The 17470-nt window shown below is 40.4% G+C and overlaps 1 protein-coding gene across 2 annotated transcripts in view; it reads left to right on the top strand.

The window, feature by feature from the left end:
- Csmd1 (CUB and Sushi multiple domains 1) overlaps positions 1–17470 on the top strand; it is a 1596844-nt gene that overhangs the window by 1154045 nt on the left and 425329 nt on the right. For both annotated transcript variants that reach the window (XM_052751771.1, XM_052751770.1), the window contains exon 10: positions 11331–11452. In XM_052751771.1, the coding sequence (XP_052607731.1) occupies positions 11331–11452 (122 nt within the window). The remainder of the gene's footprint in view (positions 1–11330; positions 11453–17470) is intronic.

The raw sequence follows: 17470 nt of genomic DNA, 5'->3' as shown, positions 1-17470 counted from the left end.
AGGCTTTGTGATCAGAAAACATGGTATCAGCAACCAGGCTGAACTCCCAGGGGCCAATCACCTACTAGCCACAGACAGAAGTCTTTCTCTAAGAGAAAGGGTTGTTTTAACTTCTTGGAAAGACGTGTAAACAACTCTCCAGACAGGGTACCAAACACAGACCAGACCAAGGAAATGCCTGAGCCCAAGGCTAGCTGGATGATGCAGAGACTCACTGGACTTGCTTCCAGGAACATGAGTGACTCCTAGAGTTAGAGCAAGCAGAGTGGCGTCAACCAGGAGAAGCAGCCAAAAGTGTTAGATTCAGAACCATTTCACCTCTTCTCCCATGTTTGGACAGGTGGGGGGAGCTCCTGCATGATGGTTGTCAGCTGATCTCACCTGTTTAGGACTGTTCTGAAGAAACTACAGCTTTTTGCTTCCCACTGTAGATAAAATTCACATGCCACACACCATTTTACAGATACTGAACAGCCAGCTCTAACCAGCAAAACAAAATGGGTGAATTTAGCTTTGTTAATAATTTTTTATTGGACATAGGTACCGAGAAAATAGTATCTACACATTGACATAAAGATTATAATGGCATGTCTGTGTTCTCAGCACTTTAACTGGCAGTCCCGTGGGAATACAGTGTGAATGGAGGGTTCCGACATGCCTGCTTTCAGACCAGCCACACTGTCCATGCCCAGTGGCCCAGGTGTTGGTCAGCAATGCTTTAGAAGCAGCATGTCTACCTCCCCGGTTTCCTTCCCAGCCCTGGAGAGTCATCAACACCCAGTGGGTGTGGAAAGGAGACATCTAAATGACTCATCATCCTTTTTCCAGCTGGCATCCCCACAGCACAAAGTGCTTCCTTCGATTAAAGTCCATAGGCCTTCTAGACTGTCCATTTTCAAGTGTGAAGATGCCCTCATTCTCTCTGAATTGGCCCCTTACGGGCTCTTGATGACAGACTGACTCACCGATGGTGAAGAGCTGAGAAACAGGCTCCTCTCTATTTCTATAAAAGGATGATGCTGGGTCTCTAACACATACAGAAAAAGTGGATATCACACTCCTTAAAGTTTCAAATAGTTCTGAAAACAGACTGTAGAAGCTTTTGCCAAGGTATGGGTGAGTTCCCTACTGGGGGTGCAATCTACTCAATGCCAACTGTGGGGACATTTAGCAAGCAAGCTGTGGGCAGTTCTCTACAGGGAGTGCAATGTCTCAAGTACATTTTTGCCACCATTACAAGTAGTTTGTAGACAGATAACAACCTGGTGTGGATTCTCCCAATTCATTCTTGGATGTTATGAAAGGCCATGGATTACTCATGTCAGGCACATATTCTAAAGCCAACCTTCAATCAGATAGAGGAATGACTGCTCTGAGCATTGAGACCAAGATAAACATAAGGGGATTTAAGGTCACAGATCAAGTAAGGCCTGGTTCTCAAGGTTCCCAGTTCCATGAGGGGTCTCTAACTATTAGATTATTATGCAGCCTTCTCTCCTTGGGGAGTGTCTGATTGAAGCTGTTGATAACACACAGTGAGTCAGAAGTGACCCTGGGTCTAGAAACTGGTGTGGTTTGTCAAATCTTACATTATCTAATTAGCCTGGAGGCTTGGGGACATTACCTTTCCCTTCAGTTACCAAACAGATGAATGTTGTCACAGCTCAGTAATTACACAAGGGATTCCATATTCCATTTGAAATTATGCGTACTTCATTTAGAGATATGAAAACAGCTATTATGATTTTTTTTTTCTCGGGGTAAAACATTACGAGCTGTTTAAAACTGCATAAGCATCCTTAACTGGCAGTAGAAAAATAAGCAAACAAAAAAGATAAGGAGATGATATCGCTTTATTTAAGTGAAATGTTCAGGCTGGTGTTTCATCTCTCGGGGCTTAGGGGAGATGGATGTGGAGAGCGTCCTCTACTGCTGATGTTCCATCCCTGGGTGGAGCTGAAGACTTGAGTGGCCTCATGAGTTGAAAGGGCACTTAAGAAAAGTGAAGTGTTATTTTCAGTTGTAACCCTAGTTACACAAAAGTTAATTGGAGGCAGCCAGGGTCGCAGAATAAAGTTATTATTACCTCAGGATTCCAGGTGAGGTTAACGAGAATTATCCTTAACGTATTAACTTGTCATGTTCTGAGGCTGTTATGCATTATTCTTTCCACCCATGTTTTATGCCGACGCAGAAATGACCTTTTAAATGGTAATGAAAAGATTATTTACACCAGAGAGAAGCTCCATGCTACTGGATCACAGGTCTAGCGTCAATGTTAGAATTACATTTCATATGGTGGTTATTTGTTCAAGCTGCTATTGTGTCAGAACGCTAAAGGAACACACACCATAGCTTCCTTGGTTGTATTGAATTAGTGGAAGTAGCTGTGACTGCAGATTCTCGAGCTGTATAATTGAGGTGCATTGGAGAAAACTATTTTTTCTGGATATTGCTTTGTCAAAGGGTTTCTGGAAGTGATGGATTCAGATTGTATACGACCTGTTTATCCCATTAACAAACAGGAGTCTGGAATGAGCAGAATTGGTGCTAACCCCATCTGGGAGCCATGGGATGTCCACCTGAGACTCTCAGCCTTGCTTTCTCTACATCTTGGACCTTTGTCAGATGTCAGTGCATCTGAAATCTCTCTATTACCCACCCTCTTCCATCACCAGTCTTCCACTCTGGGGACCTCCTCCCTGTCTCCCTCATTTCCTGATAGCATTGTGTGCCTGAGCATTTATTTACTTGTTTCTTTCTTTCTCAGTTCAGGTGAACATTTTTTTTTAACTTTTATTGGCTCTTTGTGGATTTCACATCATGCATCCCAGTCCTACTTACCTCTCCCCAACCCCTGCATCTGCCCTCTGCCCTTGCCAACCTGCCCCCAAACAAAACCACATATAAAAGAAAAATAAAAAAATCACTTGTTTCTCAATTCATGCAAAGAATTGAGTTAATTTCTCTCTGTGTTGCACCCTCAGTATAGGCAGTCAGCAATCATTGGCCACACATACCATCATAAGTCAAAGCCATGTGAGAGAAAAGCCTTGTGGCCTTTAGTTCAATCCTCAGATGACTCTTAGGTAGGTTGCCAAGGTACTTAAACCCAGTAAGAGGCTTAAGACAAAACAGTTGAAGATGCAGCATTTAGTAACTGCAGGACACAGGCCTGGACCCCAGGTGACAAGGGGACTATAAGCCCTTAACCCTTAAGCCCTGCTCTCTGTCCCCACTTCAGCTGACAATCAGGACACTTCAAAATGACTTATCATTTTTTTTAAAAATCTGCAAGAAATATAATGCTTATATATCATATAATACATGTTAATTATATATATGTATTGTACATATATGTGTTAAATACATCATATATAATCTAGTGATTTCCTTCAAAGAGCATCCCCTACGATTCCTGCTGTTGTGCTAACTATATTTGAATCAAATTTTTCACCCTTTAGCCAATTTGATTAACTAGTTACTATAGAACAGAAAAGGTTTTGTAAGATCTAAGTAAATAAATATTTTTATTTATTATTATTATTATTGTGATGATGATGATGATGATGATGATGATGATGATTATTTTGAAGCATGGTCTCACTCTTAGCCCATATTGGCCTCAAACTCATGGTAAACTCCCTGCCTTATGCTCATAAGTGATGAAATTTCAGGTGTGAACTATGAAACCCAGCGATTCTTTCAGTGAGTTGTTCATTCATGTGAGGAAAATGTGTTTTTCATTTAATATATGTTACTTGGTCAGACAGTAAATGTCCAATGCTACCTCTAGAAACAGATGGGTCTACGTATGAATATAATGAGTTGACGACCCCCCCCCATTCCTCTCCCATCTTGCCTATCGCTCTTGCTACTTCGCCCTCCTAACTTCATCTGCTCCTTCCCTTCAACCTGAGTCCACTCAGTGCTACCTGTAAGTACATGGATGCAGGGCCACTCACTAATATTCATGGGGACCCTGAAGAAAACTTACACTCCTATCCCCAACAGTCATCAATTACCAACAGCTCTTGACTTAACACTTCCTAAGTTGCATCCTAAGTAACCATCCATGGTTGGCTTAATCTTGCACAGTCATGTTTGCAGTCACAATATCTGTGAGTTCATGTGTGTAGTGGTCCTGTCATATGTAGCTAGAGCTTTCTCTAGTCCTGCCTGGCCCATGGTCAGGACAAATCTCTCTCATCCGCCAGTCCCACAGCTGCTCAGACCCAACCAAGTAAACACAGAGACTTACATTGCTTACAAACTGTATGGCCGTGGCAGGCTTTTTGCTATCTAGTTCTTCTATCTTAAATTAATCCATTTCTACACATCTATACCTTGCTACATAGCACGTGGCTTACCAGTATCTTACATGTTGGTACTCATGGCGGCGGCTGGCAGCGTCTTCTCTGCCTCTGCCTTCCACTTCCCAGAATTCTCCTCTCTGCTTGTCCTGTCTATACTTCCTGCCTGGCTACTGACCAGTCAGCACTTTATTTATACAGATCGATATCCACAGCAGTCATGTACAGCAAATAATGTTTCAATGTAGATGTCCACTGCTTCTGGCTACTACAATCCCTCTACAAACTCTTCCGTGATGACCCCTTAGCCTTGGGATAAAAGGATGTGATAATCCTAACCCTAACCCTAACTCCCTAACCATAACCCTAACTTAACTCTAACCCTAACCATAGTCTCTTGTGTTGTGAGCTCACAAATGACTTACAGTAACAACTGATCTGACAAGATATGCCCACTGGTATAATAGTGGCATGAATGTTATGGGAGTGACCAACCATTTTCTAGTGGACTAAAAGCTGGTCCACAAGTCAGAGTTAATGCCTAGTACCATTAACTTGTGTAAACTCTCATAGCTGGGTGTGTCATAAAAACCCAGGGGAGGACCTCCTACCATTGGATTCAACAGACACCATATTAAACTGCCCTTAATGTTATTATCTTTATGCCCATAGATCAGTGCATCTCTTGACCCTTATTAGAGAAAAGCTTCTTTTTGCAGTAGATATTGATTAATGCAGGGTTCTATAATTTGTCAATGTGCAGAGGATAAGAGACTGTAGAGTCCACTTTTCTTCTTGAACTATTACATTTTCAATACACTGTTTTATAAATTCCAGTTTTATCTAGAAGATGTATAAATTATCTGTGAAACTTGAGTATACATGCTTAGGAAACTCTTCAGGGCATAACCTTTGTTCTGAATTATGACACAGTTACTGTCCAGAGACATTTAACATGTAACTGGACATTGATCTGATTCAGATATGATATTGTCAGATGTCGACAGGGTTCAGGTCCTTAGGAGAGTGACAGTAACACTGAACTGCAATGCATATGAGCACACATCTGTGCGTGTTGGTGACAGGGAACACAAATATTGCTCTCAACAATATTAGATCCTAGTGCATTATGGTCACTTACATTGTCTAAAAACTCTGCTAACTGTTTGATAGATCCTAGTGCATTATGGTCACTTACACTGTCTAAAGACTCTGCTAACTGTTTGAATGCCTGTTTAGTAAAAAAGCAACTACAAGTTCAGAAGTCACCTTACCTTCAAGAACACAGTAAGATTTCCCACTGTCAATCATGATAGGCCTGTCCAGCTCTCCCAGATCATAAGAGCTCACCACCCATTCATAGGAAGGAGTGAGAAACTGCAGTGTCTGGGTGAAAAGCAGACGACACAGGCAGAGCTTCAGACTTCTGGGCTTGAGTCAGATTATACGGTCTTGTGTGAATTCCTAGAGCTTCATCTCTGCTCCTGTTCAGATACCAATGGTCAAGTTCCTATCACCCTACTTCCCACTCATTTCCTCAATGGGGTCTAGGCACACTGCTCCTCCTTGTCTTCAGCAACGTTTCTCTTGCATCACCTTGGCTATGTGTGTCCAATGGAAGGGAAGTGGCATACACTGATGGTAGTTATCTAGCTCCCTTCACTTGTTGATGCTCCATTACTGGGTCTTATTCAGTGGAGCACTCCATCTTACTTCGTATCCTCTCTTCTGATTCTCTTTTATTCCCTGCCTGGCTTTTCTTCTTAAGTACTGAATTTATTTATTTATTTCATCCTCATGGCACTTCAGATGGACACTAGAGCTTCAAACATGCTAAGCAAGGACTCTATTAACTGATCTACATGTTTAGTCATTCATTAACTTATTTTTTTGAGACAGCTTAATAAAAATACAGACTCCCTGTAAAAATCAGTCCTCAAATATGAGTGAGATGAATTTTATGAAGTTAAGAAGCAAACTTTTAGTAATTCAGGTGAAGGGCCATGCTTCAACACAGATCACAGAGGCACACAGTAGATAGTGCAGGGCTAGATTCTGTGGACTTTCCTATTGGGACTAGTAGAGCCTAATGATTGGAGGATGCCAAATTATCAGTGGGAATATACTGAAATAGTTTCTATGTCTTTAGATATGTCTTCTCAAAGTTTGAAATACTTCGATATCCCCATACTTATCTTGATTCACAATTAAATCAATATATATTTGTGATTAACTCTGTATTTATAAGAGCTGTTATGAAGTATAGCAAAGTTGAAACACAATACAAAGGCATTATTTCTCAAGAGTATGGGTGTTACCTTTTCTTAAGACATTTTAACTAATGCTGTCAATGTCAAAATGCTTTAGATAAATTTCACATTTGGAAGTTCATGATCTTTTCTGAAAGCATGTTCCTAAAATAGATGTATCACAGAGTGAAGATTAGCATCTAGAATGGATCTATGCTTTCAGACGGCTCTTCCACATAACCTGGGGAGCTACTATATGCCTACCAGGATTTGAAAGAATAGTCTCTTACCCTTTATTTTAGCCATGCTATTCATTTTGACAGAAAATACTGGTATTTTAAGTCATTTTAAACATATTTGTGTATGTTGAATTGACTAATTTTTAGCTAATAGTATCTGCAGTGTGTGTATACTCAACAACTTCTAAGTTTCTTGATATGGCTCTCATCTCATGTAAAGGACTTCAGCCTGCATTCTTAGTGCTGAGTATGTATCATCAAGTAAACAGAAGTCCTAGACTTACAGCCTGAGAAGACAAAGAAAACTGTGGAGAAATAGAAACAGTGGGGAAAAAAATGACTTCTACAAAGGAGTAGTATTTCTTCCAAGAATAGTCACATTTTAAACTATTTTAGTATGAGTATAGACTAGAGAGGAGACTGTATATTACTGCTGGGGACAGTGGAGGCTCCTGAATTCCCTACCAGCTAGCCATTGCAGGACAGGAGACCTATATTATTAACCCTTGAAGTTGAGTTTCCTAGAAACTAACTGGCCTGAATATGTCATCAGCCAAGGCACAGTGGGAAGAGAGAAAGCATAGGTTATGAATAGATAATGAACAGATCATGAACTAGGTGGCCAGGAGTGCTCTCTGTATGAATGTGTCTAGATTAATCTACTGGTTGGCCATGTATGCTCTCTGTATGATGGTGTCTAGGATAATCCATTGGGTGGCCATGTGTACTTTCTGTGGGAAGGTGTCTAGACTAATCCACTGGATGGCCAGATGTGTTCTCTGTATGGAGGTGTCTAGAATAATCCATTGAGAGTCCTGGTGTAGTTGGACATTTCCATCAGGACTGTCTGCTCCCCAATAATGACATCCCCAGTAAGTATATACAATATACACAGTCAAGATTACATTAACGATATCTAGTCAACTAACATTTGACAGATTCAGATAAAAACTCCATTATATATATTAACAATGTCCAGTCCAGTAACATCTGATAAATTCAGACATTATTAATTATGAAAACTCAGTCTATAGCTTAGGCTTGTCCTGTTAGCTCTTTTTTGTTTGCTTGTTTGTCTGTTTATTTGTTTGTTTTTGCTTTTTGAGACAGAGTTTCTCTGTGTAATTTTGGTGCCTGTCCTGCATCTCGCTCTGTAGACCAGGCTGGCCTCAAACTCAGAGAGATCAGCCTGGCTCTACCTCCTGAGTGCTGGGATTAAAGGTGTGCACCACCACCACCCAGGCTGTGAGCTCTTATAACTTAAATTAACCCATTTCTATACATCTACATGTTACCACATGACTTTGTAGCTTTTCTCTCTCTTCCTGCATGTCTTGCTCTCCCTGCATTCATCTTGTTACCTCTCCTTTCTTCTTCCCAGAGCTCTTTGTCCCCAAAAGTCATGCCTAACCTCTTTCTGACTAACTAATGGCCATTCACATCTTTAACAAACTAATCATGGTGACATCCCTTTACACAGTGTAAAGGAATATTCCATATTTCACCCTTTTTTTCTAAATGAGGAAAGGGCTCTAACTTTAACATAGTAAAACTATATTACAATAAGAACAATTATCATGTAAGAATTGCATTCATGGCTGGTGGTAGTGGTGGCGGCGGCGTAAGCCTTTAATCCCAGCACTCATGAGGCAGAGCCAGGCGGATCTCTGTGAGTTCGAGGCCAGCCTGGTCTACAAAGTGAGATCCAGAAAAGGCGCAAAGCTACATAAAGAAACCCTGTCTCGGAAAAACCAAAAAAAATAAAAAAATTGCATTCATAATGTCCAGTCCTTTTGCATTTGGCAAATTTAGAGAAAATACTCCGTTATTAATCCTATCTTTGTGAGTCCAAAGTTTTGTACCTAATTTGCCTTTCATTATAACTAAGGAAAACTATAACTACCTAGTCTTCACCTCCATCAAAGACCTCAGAAGGACTTAATATTACCTGAGTAAATTGGAAGTGCAGAACAAACAACTTTCAAAACTAAGAAATGACAGGGCATCTGGCAGCCTGGATAGTCACTCCAAGGTTCCTCTGCAATGTTGGGGCATCCATCTTTGGCCCACAGCCTGGTGTGCTCTCTGAATGACAGCATCTAAGATAATGGAGTGCATATCTTTGCATGTACTTTCTCATAAAAGTAGCCTTTTTGTTTTTTTCCCAAACCCAGTCTGAGTTATTAATATCCAGCCCAGAACCCACACTGATATTAGATTTCCAAGTTATCCCATTGATTTTGGAAAATATAACTTTGAGAAAGAAGAGGGCAATTGAAATACTTCTTTTTTTTTTTTTAATCACAAACTATGCCATTTTCATCTGTTTATGGTTTCTAGGCTCCAGTTGCTTTTTTCATTTTAGCCTCAAGATGAAGAAAAAGACAATGATGGCTTCCTTTGCTTTTGGAGTCATCATTTCTGTTTTGTTTAAGGTTTTAATGGCACAATACACTCAAGGTTCTCTCTTCATTGTGCTATTAGAATTGGCATAGTTTGGGGGAGATAGATGCTAAGCCTTGAATGAGACTTTAGCATTGCATCCACCATACTCATTTGAGAGAAATAGGACAAAGCTGAACAGAGATGAAACTGCATCAAAAGTCCATCCTATAGGTCTCCCCATCATGATGATCTTGATGCCCTCGCTCATAAAATCCTTCTTCTCTTTCTTTGACTGAACTCCTGAAGCTCAGCCTGGTGCTTGGCTGTGGATCTCTGCATCTGCTTCCACCAGTTACTGGAGAAAGATTCTATGATGACAGTTGGGGTATTCACCAATCTGATTACTGGGATTAAGCCAGTTCAGGTACCCTCTCCAGTATTGCTAGTAGTATAAGTTGGGGTCATCCTTGTGAATTCCTGGGAATTTCCCTAGCACCCAGTTTCTCCCTATCCCCATGATGTCTTCTTCTATCATATTATCTCTTTCATTGCTCTCCCACTGTGTTCCTGTTCCAGCTCAACCATCCCATTCCCTTATGTTCTCATCCCCCATCCCCTACCGTCCATTGTCCCCCATCACCCTCAGTTTACTGAATAACTGAGACAGTTGTGTAGCTTGATCTACTTAAGAGGACCCCTGGCAGTAGGATCAGGATCCATCCCTGGTACATGAGCTGATTTTTTGGAGCTCATTGTCTATGGTGGGATACCTTACACAGCCTTGATGCATGGGGAGGGACTTGGACCTGCCTCAGCTGATTCTACCAGCCTCTGCTGACTCCCTCCCCATGGGAGGCCTTACCTTGTCAGAGGAGGGAATGAGGAGGAAAGGCTGTAGGGAGGAAGGAAGAGATGGGGGCTGTGGTTGATATGTAAAATGAATAAAAAATTTCTTAATAAGAATAAGAATAAGAATCATAAATAAGATATGGGGGGAAGAAAGTCCATTCTGTGTGAGGTGTGGCACTGGTTCCAAATCCCACGTATTGAGCTCCTTTATGCATCTCACTGTAGCTGTGGACAGATGGATAGACATACAGACTCTCTGCGTACAAATGAGCACCTAGGAAATGGGGTTTTGTGCCACAGATTTGGCATTTGAAACTGACTGATTTGATATTAATCTTTCTACAGAATTAATCTAACTACAAGTGACAATGTCATTCCAAATATCCTCTAACAAGGTATCCTCACCCACATTGTAAATATCAGGCAAGGTTCCTGAAGGCTGAGTAAAAGACACTTGCCAACTTTATATCATGACCTGTTAAAAATAAACTTCATGGGGACTGGAGATATGGCTTACTATTCTTGCAGAGGATCCAGGTTCAGTTTCCAACACTCATAATGGTTAGCTCACATCTGCCTATAATTCCAGTTCCCAGGGATCTGATATCCTCTTCTGGGCTTCCCAGGCACCTTCTCCTCTGAACTCACATGTTTACATCCTCACTCAGACATGCACATACAAATAAATTAAAATAAATCTTTTTAGAATATAGTTAAGGGTTATGCTTGTTCAGTGATATATATATTTAGGAACATATGTGCACATACACACACATTTATGTAACAATTAAAGAAAAAGGAGTCCATGAATTTGAAAAAGATTTGGGGAAGGGTATGTGGCAGGGTTAGGAGGGAGGAAAGGGAAGGGAGAAATGATATAATTATCTTTTTTAAAAAAATAAAATGTCATGTTTTTCTGTCATGCAAATAATCTAGATTTAAATACAAATGTGTACTTATACATCCATAGGCCATTAATGTAGAACCAGGTCCTTGTGGGAAGAGGAGAGTGGGTAGGAAGGAAAAAAATGTGGCTTATTTTCTTTCACATGTGGAACCTATATTAAAGAACACACACATGAAAGCAGATGGGGTGGGTTGGAGTATGAAGGGGACCAGTAGGGAGCAGAAAGGGACAAATATGAACAATTATACACACTTACGAAAATGTCACATTGACACCCATTATTTTGTATGCTACCTAAAAAAAGAACTTCAGAAAAGGCATTCCACATGGTGTCCTTTTCATGCTAATGAACTGCTGGGCAAATTGTATTGTTTCCATCTGTTTCCAGCCAGGACATGTGGATCAAACCTGCGTGGGCCGAGTGGTATCATCACCTCCCCTAACTACCCTGTGCAGTACGAAGACAATGCTCACTGTGTGTGGGTCATCACGAGCACGGATCCAGACAAGGTAAGGCTTTTCCACCCACATGGGTGCTGTCAGTAACTGTCTCTGGTTAACAGACTGCCTGGCCAATGGCTGACAATGGCTTGTGTCCACACACCCTCACCTAGCCATGGAATACAGCCAGGACGCAGCACTGCCCCTTCTGGCAGGCCAGGGAGGAGACCATTCCTTCCACTGGGTACCTTGTGCTGCCTCATTGTTGGGCATCTTTGTCACGTCAGACCTCCCTGTTCCATCAACCCTTTCCTCTAGCTGGAATCTGCCCTTTGCTGGAAGCTCTTCTGCTGGATAGAGTCACAGCATTGACTTTCCAGTATGGTTGTCAAAACAAGGCTGGTATTTTTCCCGCCTCTGAAAGTTAACAAGTCTCTGACCTTCCCCAGTATCTTGTGATAATATATTAGGTAAAATGGTTCCCATATCCATGCTACCTGAAACTGTGTGCATTCTCTGTAAGTTTAGCATATGTCTCCCAAAATGCTATGGCCACCTCTTACACCACAGGTGAGGGGAAGGTACTCACATCTGTTTTATGTGCTATGAAATGAATTGTCTTCAATGCACGCTTAAGCTCAACAAAATGCAGAGCAGACTGCAACGGTTGGATGGCTTCACATCATTGTCATTAAGAAACTGACAACAAAGTATTCTGACACAGATTTCAATTATGAGAAAGAAACACTGTTAAAGGAATAGCTTTCTGGTATTGTAAATTTACTGGGCCTTGTAACTGGGCCAGCTTCTGAGTGGTCCTGACATTTTGTTTCTGCAGTGGCCACCTCTCCATTTCTGCACTCAGAAAACCCCTCATTTATGTTCAGATTTCTTGTCTCACTACTGAGTTGCTGCCCCACAGCAGAGAAAGGCTGGTTTATATCTGGTGATGTTTTCACCAGATTCCTGTTGGATTTGGGTTTGCTTACTTCTGTCATAACACCTTCGCTATTGTTTATATTAATATTCAGTTTGATAAACAGAAATGAGTAAAGATGCAGGGAGTTGTGTGGGCTTTCTCCATGAACCTGAAGGAATTACTGAGCTGTGGTAACCCACAAAGACCCCGGGTATTGCTATGAAACCTCTCAACACACTGGTGCTTTGCAGTTCCCAGGACAGCATCCACACCAAGGAAAGCATGCAGAATTCTTGTGTGACAGGGCTTAGTCCCAGGGCCTATTGTCAACACGGTAGATGTCAGCTCTATACATAGAAGGCATGTGGGCTTGAGTACATTAGTAGACCTTCTGAGCCTCTGAGTGTGCATTGTCAAGAGACTATAGGAACATTTTCCTTCACTAGGCGCTGGGAAGAAACAGTTGCTGCATGAACCTAGTTACCATAGAAGCACCAGCCACTACAGACTGTCAGAATTAGAAATGGCAAAAATACCCAGCAAGAGCCAAACAAGGAGTCAGCAGGGTGGGTGCCTCATTAAATATCTATCAAACCAAGTTTAGTTAAACTGGTGTTAACATGCATACCATGTTCCTCATCTACATTTGCTTTACTTGATTTCCACAGCTGCATATTTGTGAAATATGCGGTGTTGTCTCTATCAAGTTATGTCTTTTGACCTTGAGAGCTTAGCTAAGGCTTGAAAGTCAGATGGAAATGTTTTGGAAAGAAATGGAAAACAATTGTGTTTGCTTGCTTTGTGGTATGCTAGATGTAGAATTGAATTAATGGCAAATATATATTACCGCTACTGCCATGCAGTACAAGCAAAAATACATGTTTATGTCCTCTCTAAAGAGATGCCATTGCAGTCCAAAGTGTCTTATTGTGACATTTATAAAGCATAAAATGTTTTATTTTCGCAATTAAGGAGGTAGGACAACCTCTTTTCTTGGATTTGATTTTGGCAATAATATAACTAAAGCGAATGAATCAATATAAATCAAAAAAATGGGTTAGTTAGTGTCTACATATCCCCTATGGTTCAGCAAAAAGAAATGCATGGAAGATCACACAGAAGTGGGGAGCCCCTCCTAAGAAGTGAAGTGGTGACCCCAGCCAGCACGTGGTCTTCTTGCCCACTGTTGCATTTGCATCCCTTGTCCCCTGCCAACTCTATATCTGAACACCTTCAATTACTATGGCTGTCCCCTATGTCTTCTCTGGTGCTACATTACTGGCTGGAGAGGGGTCTCAGGGTCCTTTCCATTCACACACAGCCTAAACTATGTGCATGGTGGTCCTACCATCTCTCAACCATTGAATGATTCAATTAATTCAGCATTCCTTCATTAGAAAAACATGGAAGAATCTAGTCACAGAAGAACCATGCCTATAATAATGGCTGGCAGAACACCTGTACCTATAACCCCTTTTTTTGCACTGCTTTTGGGACAATGAGTGGCCTATAAGAAATAGTCTGTGTTGACAGCAATCAGGATAACAAAACATGAGAAACAGCCATATCCAAGCCTCCCTTAAAGGCCTTTCCATGGAGAAAGAGAAAATATACATGTACCACTTGTGTATAGGGGGCCATGAAGGAACGGACTGAATGATATATAGTTCTTCCAGTAGGGAAAGGCAAGTGTGAAAAAAGAAGGGTTCTAAAGGCACTGAAGAATGTGTCCTACAGTTGCCTTGCCTGTAGACTCAGCAAGATGTAGCTCCAGTTGAGAAGGGTGGGGAAGGGAGGCTGAAGGGGAGCAGGTCTTGAGTCTCTTGTTCAGTATTCTCTATCCCCCAGGGCTTTGCCCTACATCTTCCCTCCAGCAGGTGCCATGAGTGACAGGAGAGAGGAAAAATCAAGAATGACATTGAACTTGACTTAAGTATTTTATTTAGGAGTTTTGTAATTGTGTTTATCAGGGAAATAGACCCACAGCTTTCCTTTCTGTGTGTCCTTACTTGATTTTATTGTCTGTGTGATACTGGCTCCTGAGAATGAGTTTGGGAGCATTTCTCTCTTTTCTGTGTTATGAAGCAGCTGGAAGAACAGTTGTGTCAGTTCTCCAAAAGTCTGATAAATTCAGTAGTTAATTAATACAGTCATGGGCTTTTCTTCTACTGGAGACTTTTTATTATCACTTCAATCTTATTACCTATTGTTGATCTGTTTATATTTTTGTATCTTCCAGTTTTGATTATTATAAGTCATGTAAGTCTAGGAACTTACCAATTTCTTCTAAATTTTAAAGTTCCATAATATAATTGCTCAGAATTTTCCTTAACAATTTTCTGAATTTTAGTGCTACCTACTGTAATAGAATTTTTGACTCTCTCCTTTATTTATTTGAGTTTTCTTTTTTGTTGGGTTAGGTTGTCTAAAGGTTTGCCAATTTTCTTTATCTTGGAAAAGAGCACTTCTTTGTTCCATTGTCTTAGTGTCATTCTTTGAGTCTAAAGTTCACTTGTTTCTGTTCTTCTGCTAGTTCGGAATTTGGTTGATTGTTGTTAGAAGGAAAATTCACTGTGATCAAGTTGGCCTCATTGGAGGAATGCAAAGATGGCCCATCATGTGAAAATCAATGTGTAAAAGATAAATACAGAAACATAAGTAAGGGTAGAGGTCAAGACCAGCTCAATAGATGCATAATTAACCTTTGATGAAGTTCAATATATCTTTATAATGAAAACTCTTTACAAATTAGGGATTGAATGATTACAACTTAACACAACAAAGGTTCCATATGACAAACCCGTAGTCTGTATTATGTTGACTTCAGGAACTCTAAATATTTCCTCAATAATCAGGAATATGAGAAGGATGTCCACTTTCTCCACTTTTATTTAATATAGTACTTATTTATGTACAAGTACTATATTAAATTTACATATAATGATAAAGCACAATAAAGAAAAGGAATACAGATGGGAAAGGAAGGAGTGGAATTTCTTTGTTGGATGATGGTGTGATGCTATGACTAGAGGACTATAACCAATGCCCAGAAAGCAATTAAAAATGATAAATCAATGTGACAAATAGCAGGATACAAATCCTCACACAGAATCATTTGCTTCCATATAGATGAATATTGAATTCACTAAGGAATAATTTCAGAAAGCCATCTCATTCTCAATAGCCTTGTGGTGGTTTGAATAAGGATGGCCCCCATAGGCACATATTAAATGCTTGGTCCCAGTTAGTAGAACTGTTTGGGAAGGATGAAGAGATATGGCCTTATTCTAGTGGGTGTGGCCTTGTTGGAGGAGGTTTGTCATCTGAGGTATGCTTTGATATTGAAAAAGCCCATGCAAGGCCATCATTCTCTCTCTCTCTCTCTCTCTCTCTCTCTCTCTCTCTCTCTCTCTCCCTCCCGCCCTCCCCCCCATCATCTCTCTCTGCCTGCAACTTGCTGAACAGATATGTGCTCTCAGATTCTGCTGCAAATTCAATGCCTGCTTGACTGTCACCACACTCCTTGTCTTGATGATCATGCACTAATCCTGTGAAACTGCAAGCAAGCCCCCAATGAAATGCTTTCTGCTATAAATTGCCTTGGCCATGGTGTCTCCTCACAGGAATAGAACAGTGGCTAAAACAGCCCCCTTTGAAATTAAATAGTTAATAAATCTAGGGCTGGAGAGATGGCTCAAGAAAATACAAACTTTTCAGGAAGCCTCAAGTTTAACTCCCAGCACCTACATGGTAGCTCACAATTGTCTGTAGCTACAGTTCCTGGAGATATGATGCCCTCTAATGTGTGTGTGTTTTTTTTTTTTGAGTACTGCACACACATGGTGTACAGTCATACATACAGGCAAAACACCTCTACACACAAAATAAAAATAATAAATCTTAACAAAAGAATAAATCTAACAATGAGGGTAAAAGAACCCTAAATAAGATCCATTAAACTCTAAAATACAAAACTGAATAAGATATTTGACAGTAGGAAGAATCCCATTATAAGGATTGAAAGGACTAATGCTAAAATGGCCAAATGATGAAATGCAATATACAGATTGAATGCAATTCCCAGAACCATATCAATTATGGTCTTGACATGACTAGTAAAGCCCACTGAACATCAGTGCAGATGAATGAGGTCCTGAATAATGAATGAACTCTGAGCAAGAGAGAAATGATGAGGCATCGTGGCTATCAGCTTCAGCATGTGTTACAGAGCCATGGTAACAAAACATCACGGATTGGGCACAAAACAGACAAATGGAACAGAAGGCTCAGAAGTAAACCTACATTAAGACAGTCATCTGCTTCTTGGCAACATAGCCCCAGACAATGAAGGATTAATGATCTCTACATCATATAGTACCTGGAAAAACCTCACCATCCACATCACATAGAAAGCCATAAATAGGCCTCTCCTGGTCACTACATGCAGAAATAAACTATGCCAATCAAAAGCCTACTGTACCAGACTCTCAAAAACTCTTTAGAAAAGCTTGGGGGACATATCAGGTCATTGCCAAAGATGACAGTTATTGAACAGGACTCTAAGTACAGGAAACAACACCAAGAATTACCAGTATAAATTTTTCAAGTTAAAAAAAAAAAAACCTTCTGTATATCAAAGGATATGTAAACCATGAAGTAAAGAGACAGCAAAAAGAATGTTCTTGGACATCTTGAAGCTGAACCTTAAAGCTATTTAAACCAGGAAATGCAGATGCCATGGATCTACCTGAGGTTCAAATATTTCTTTATTGATGAAATTCAGCTTTTCTCTGTTAGCTTTGTGTTCTGTTACATAGATTTTGTTAATAGTATATATGAGTTTTATTGTGCAGATCCCTCAATAATTAACAAGATAAATATCCTGAATTGCATATTGCAGAATATGTTTCGCCCTGCATCACTTATTTAGTAGAAATGTTGAGAGAAGAAGTAAAGGATTCCAGGTTGATACACTCATACACACCAGCACTCTCAGAGTGCTACTTCGGCACCTGAAGGCATCTCAATTAAGCAGAATTACCATCCAAATTAAGCACCAGTCGTTGCCATTAAGTATAATTAGACTTAATTTGATTCCTTGGGAGACATTCCAAATAAGTGGGTTTCCCAATAAAGTGTGTGGTGATGAAGGTATATTATGAATTGAG

This window comes from Peromyscus californicus, unplaced genomic scaffold (assembly GCF_007827085.1).
Source record: "Peromyscus californicus insignis strain IS unplaced genomic scaffold, ASM782708v3 Scaffold_23__1_contigs__length_62951481, whole genome shotgun sequence".
NCBI lineage: Eukaryota > Metazoa > Chordata > Mammalia > Rodentia > Cricetidae > Peromyscus > Peromyscus californicus.
Note: the sequence above shows the minus strand (reverse complement) of the source record. Positions and strands in the feature narration are given on the sequence as shown.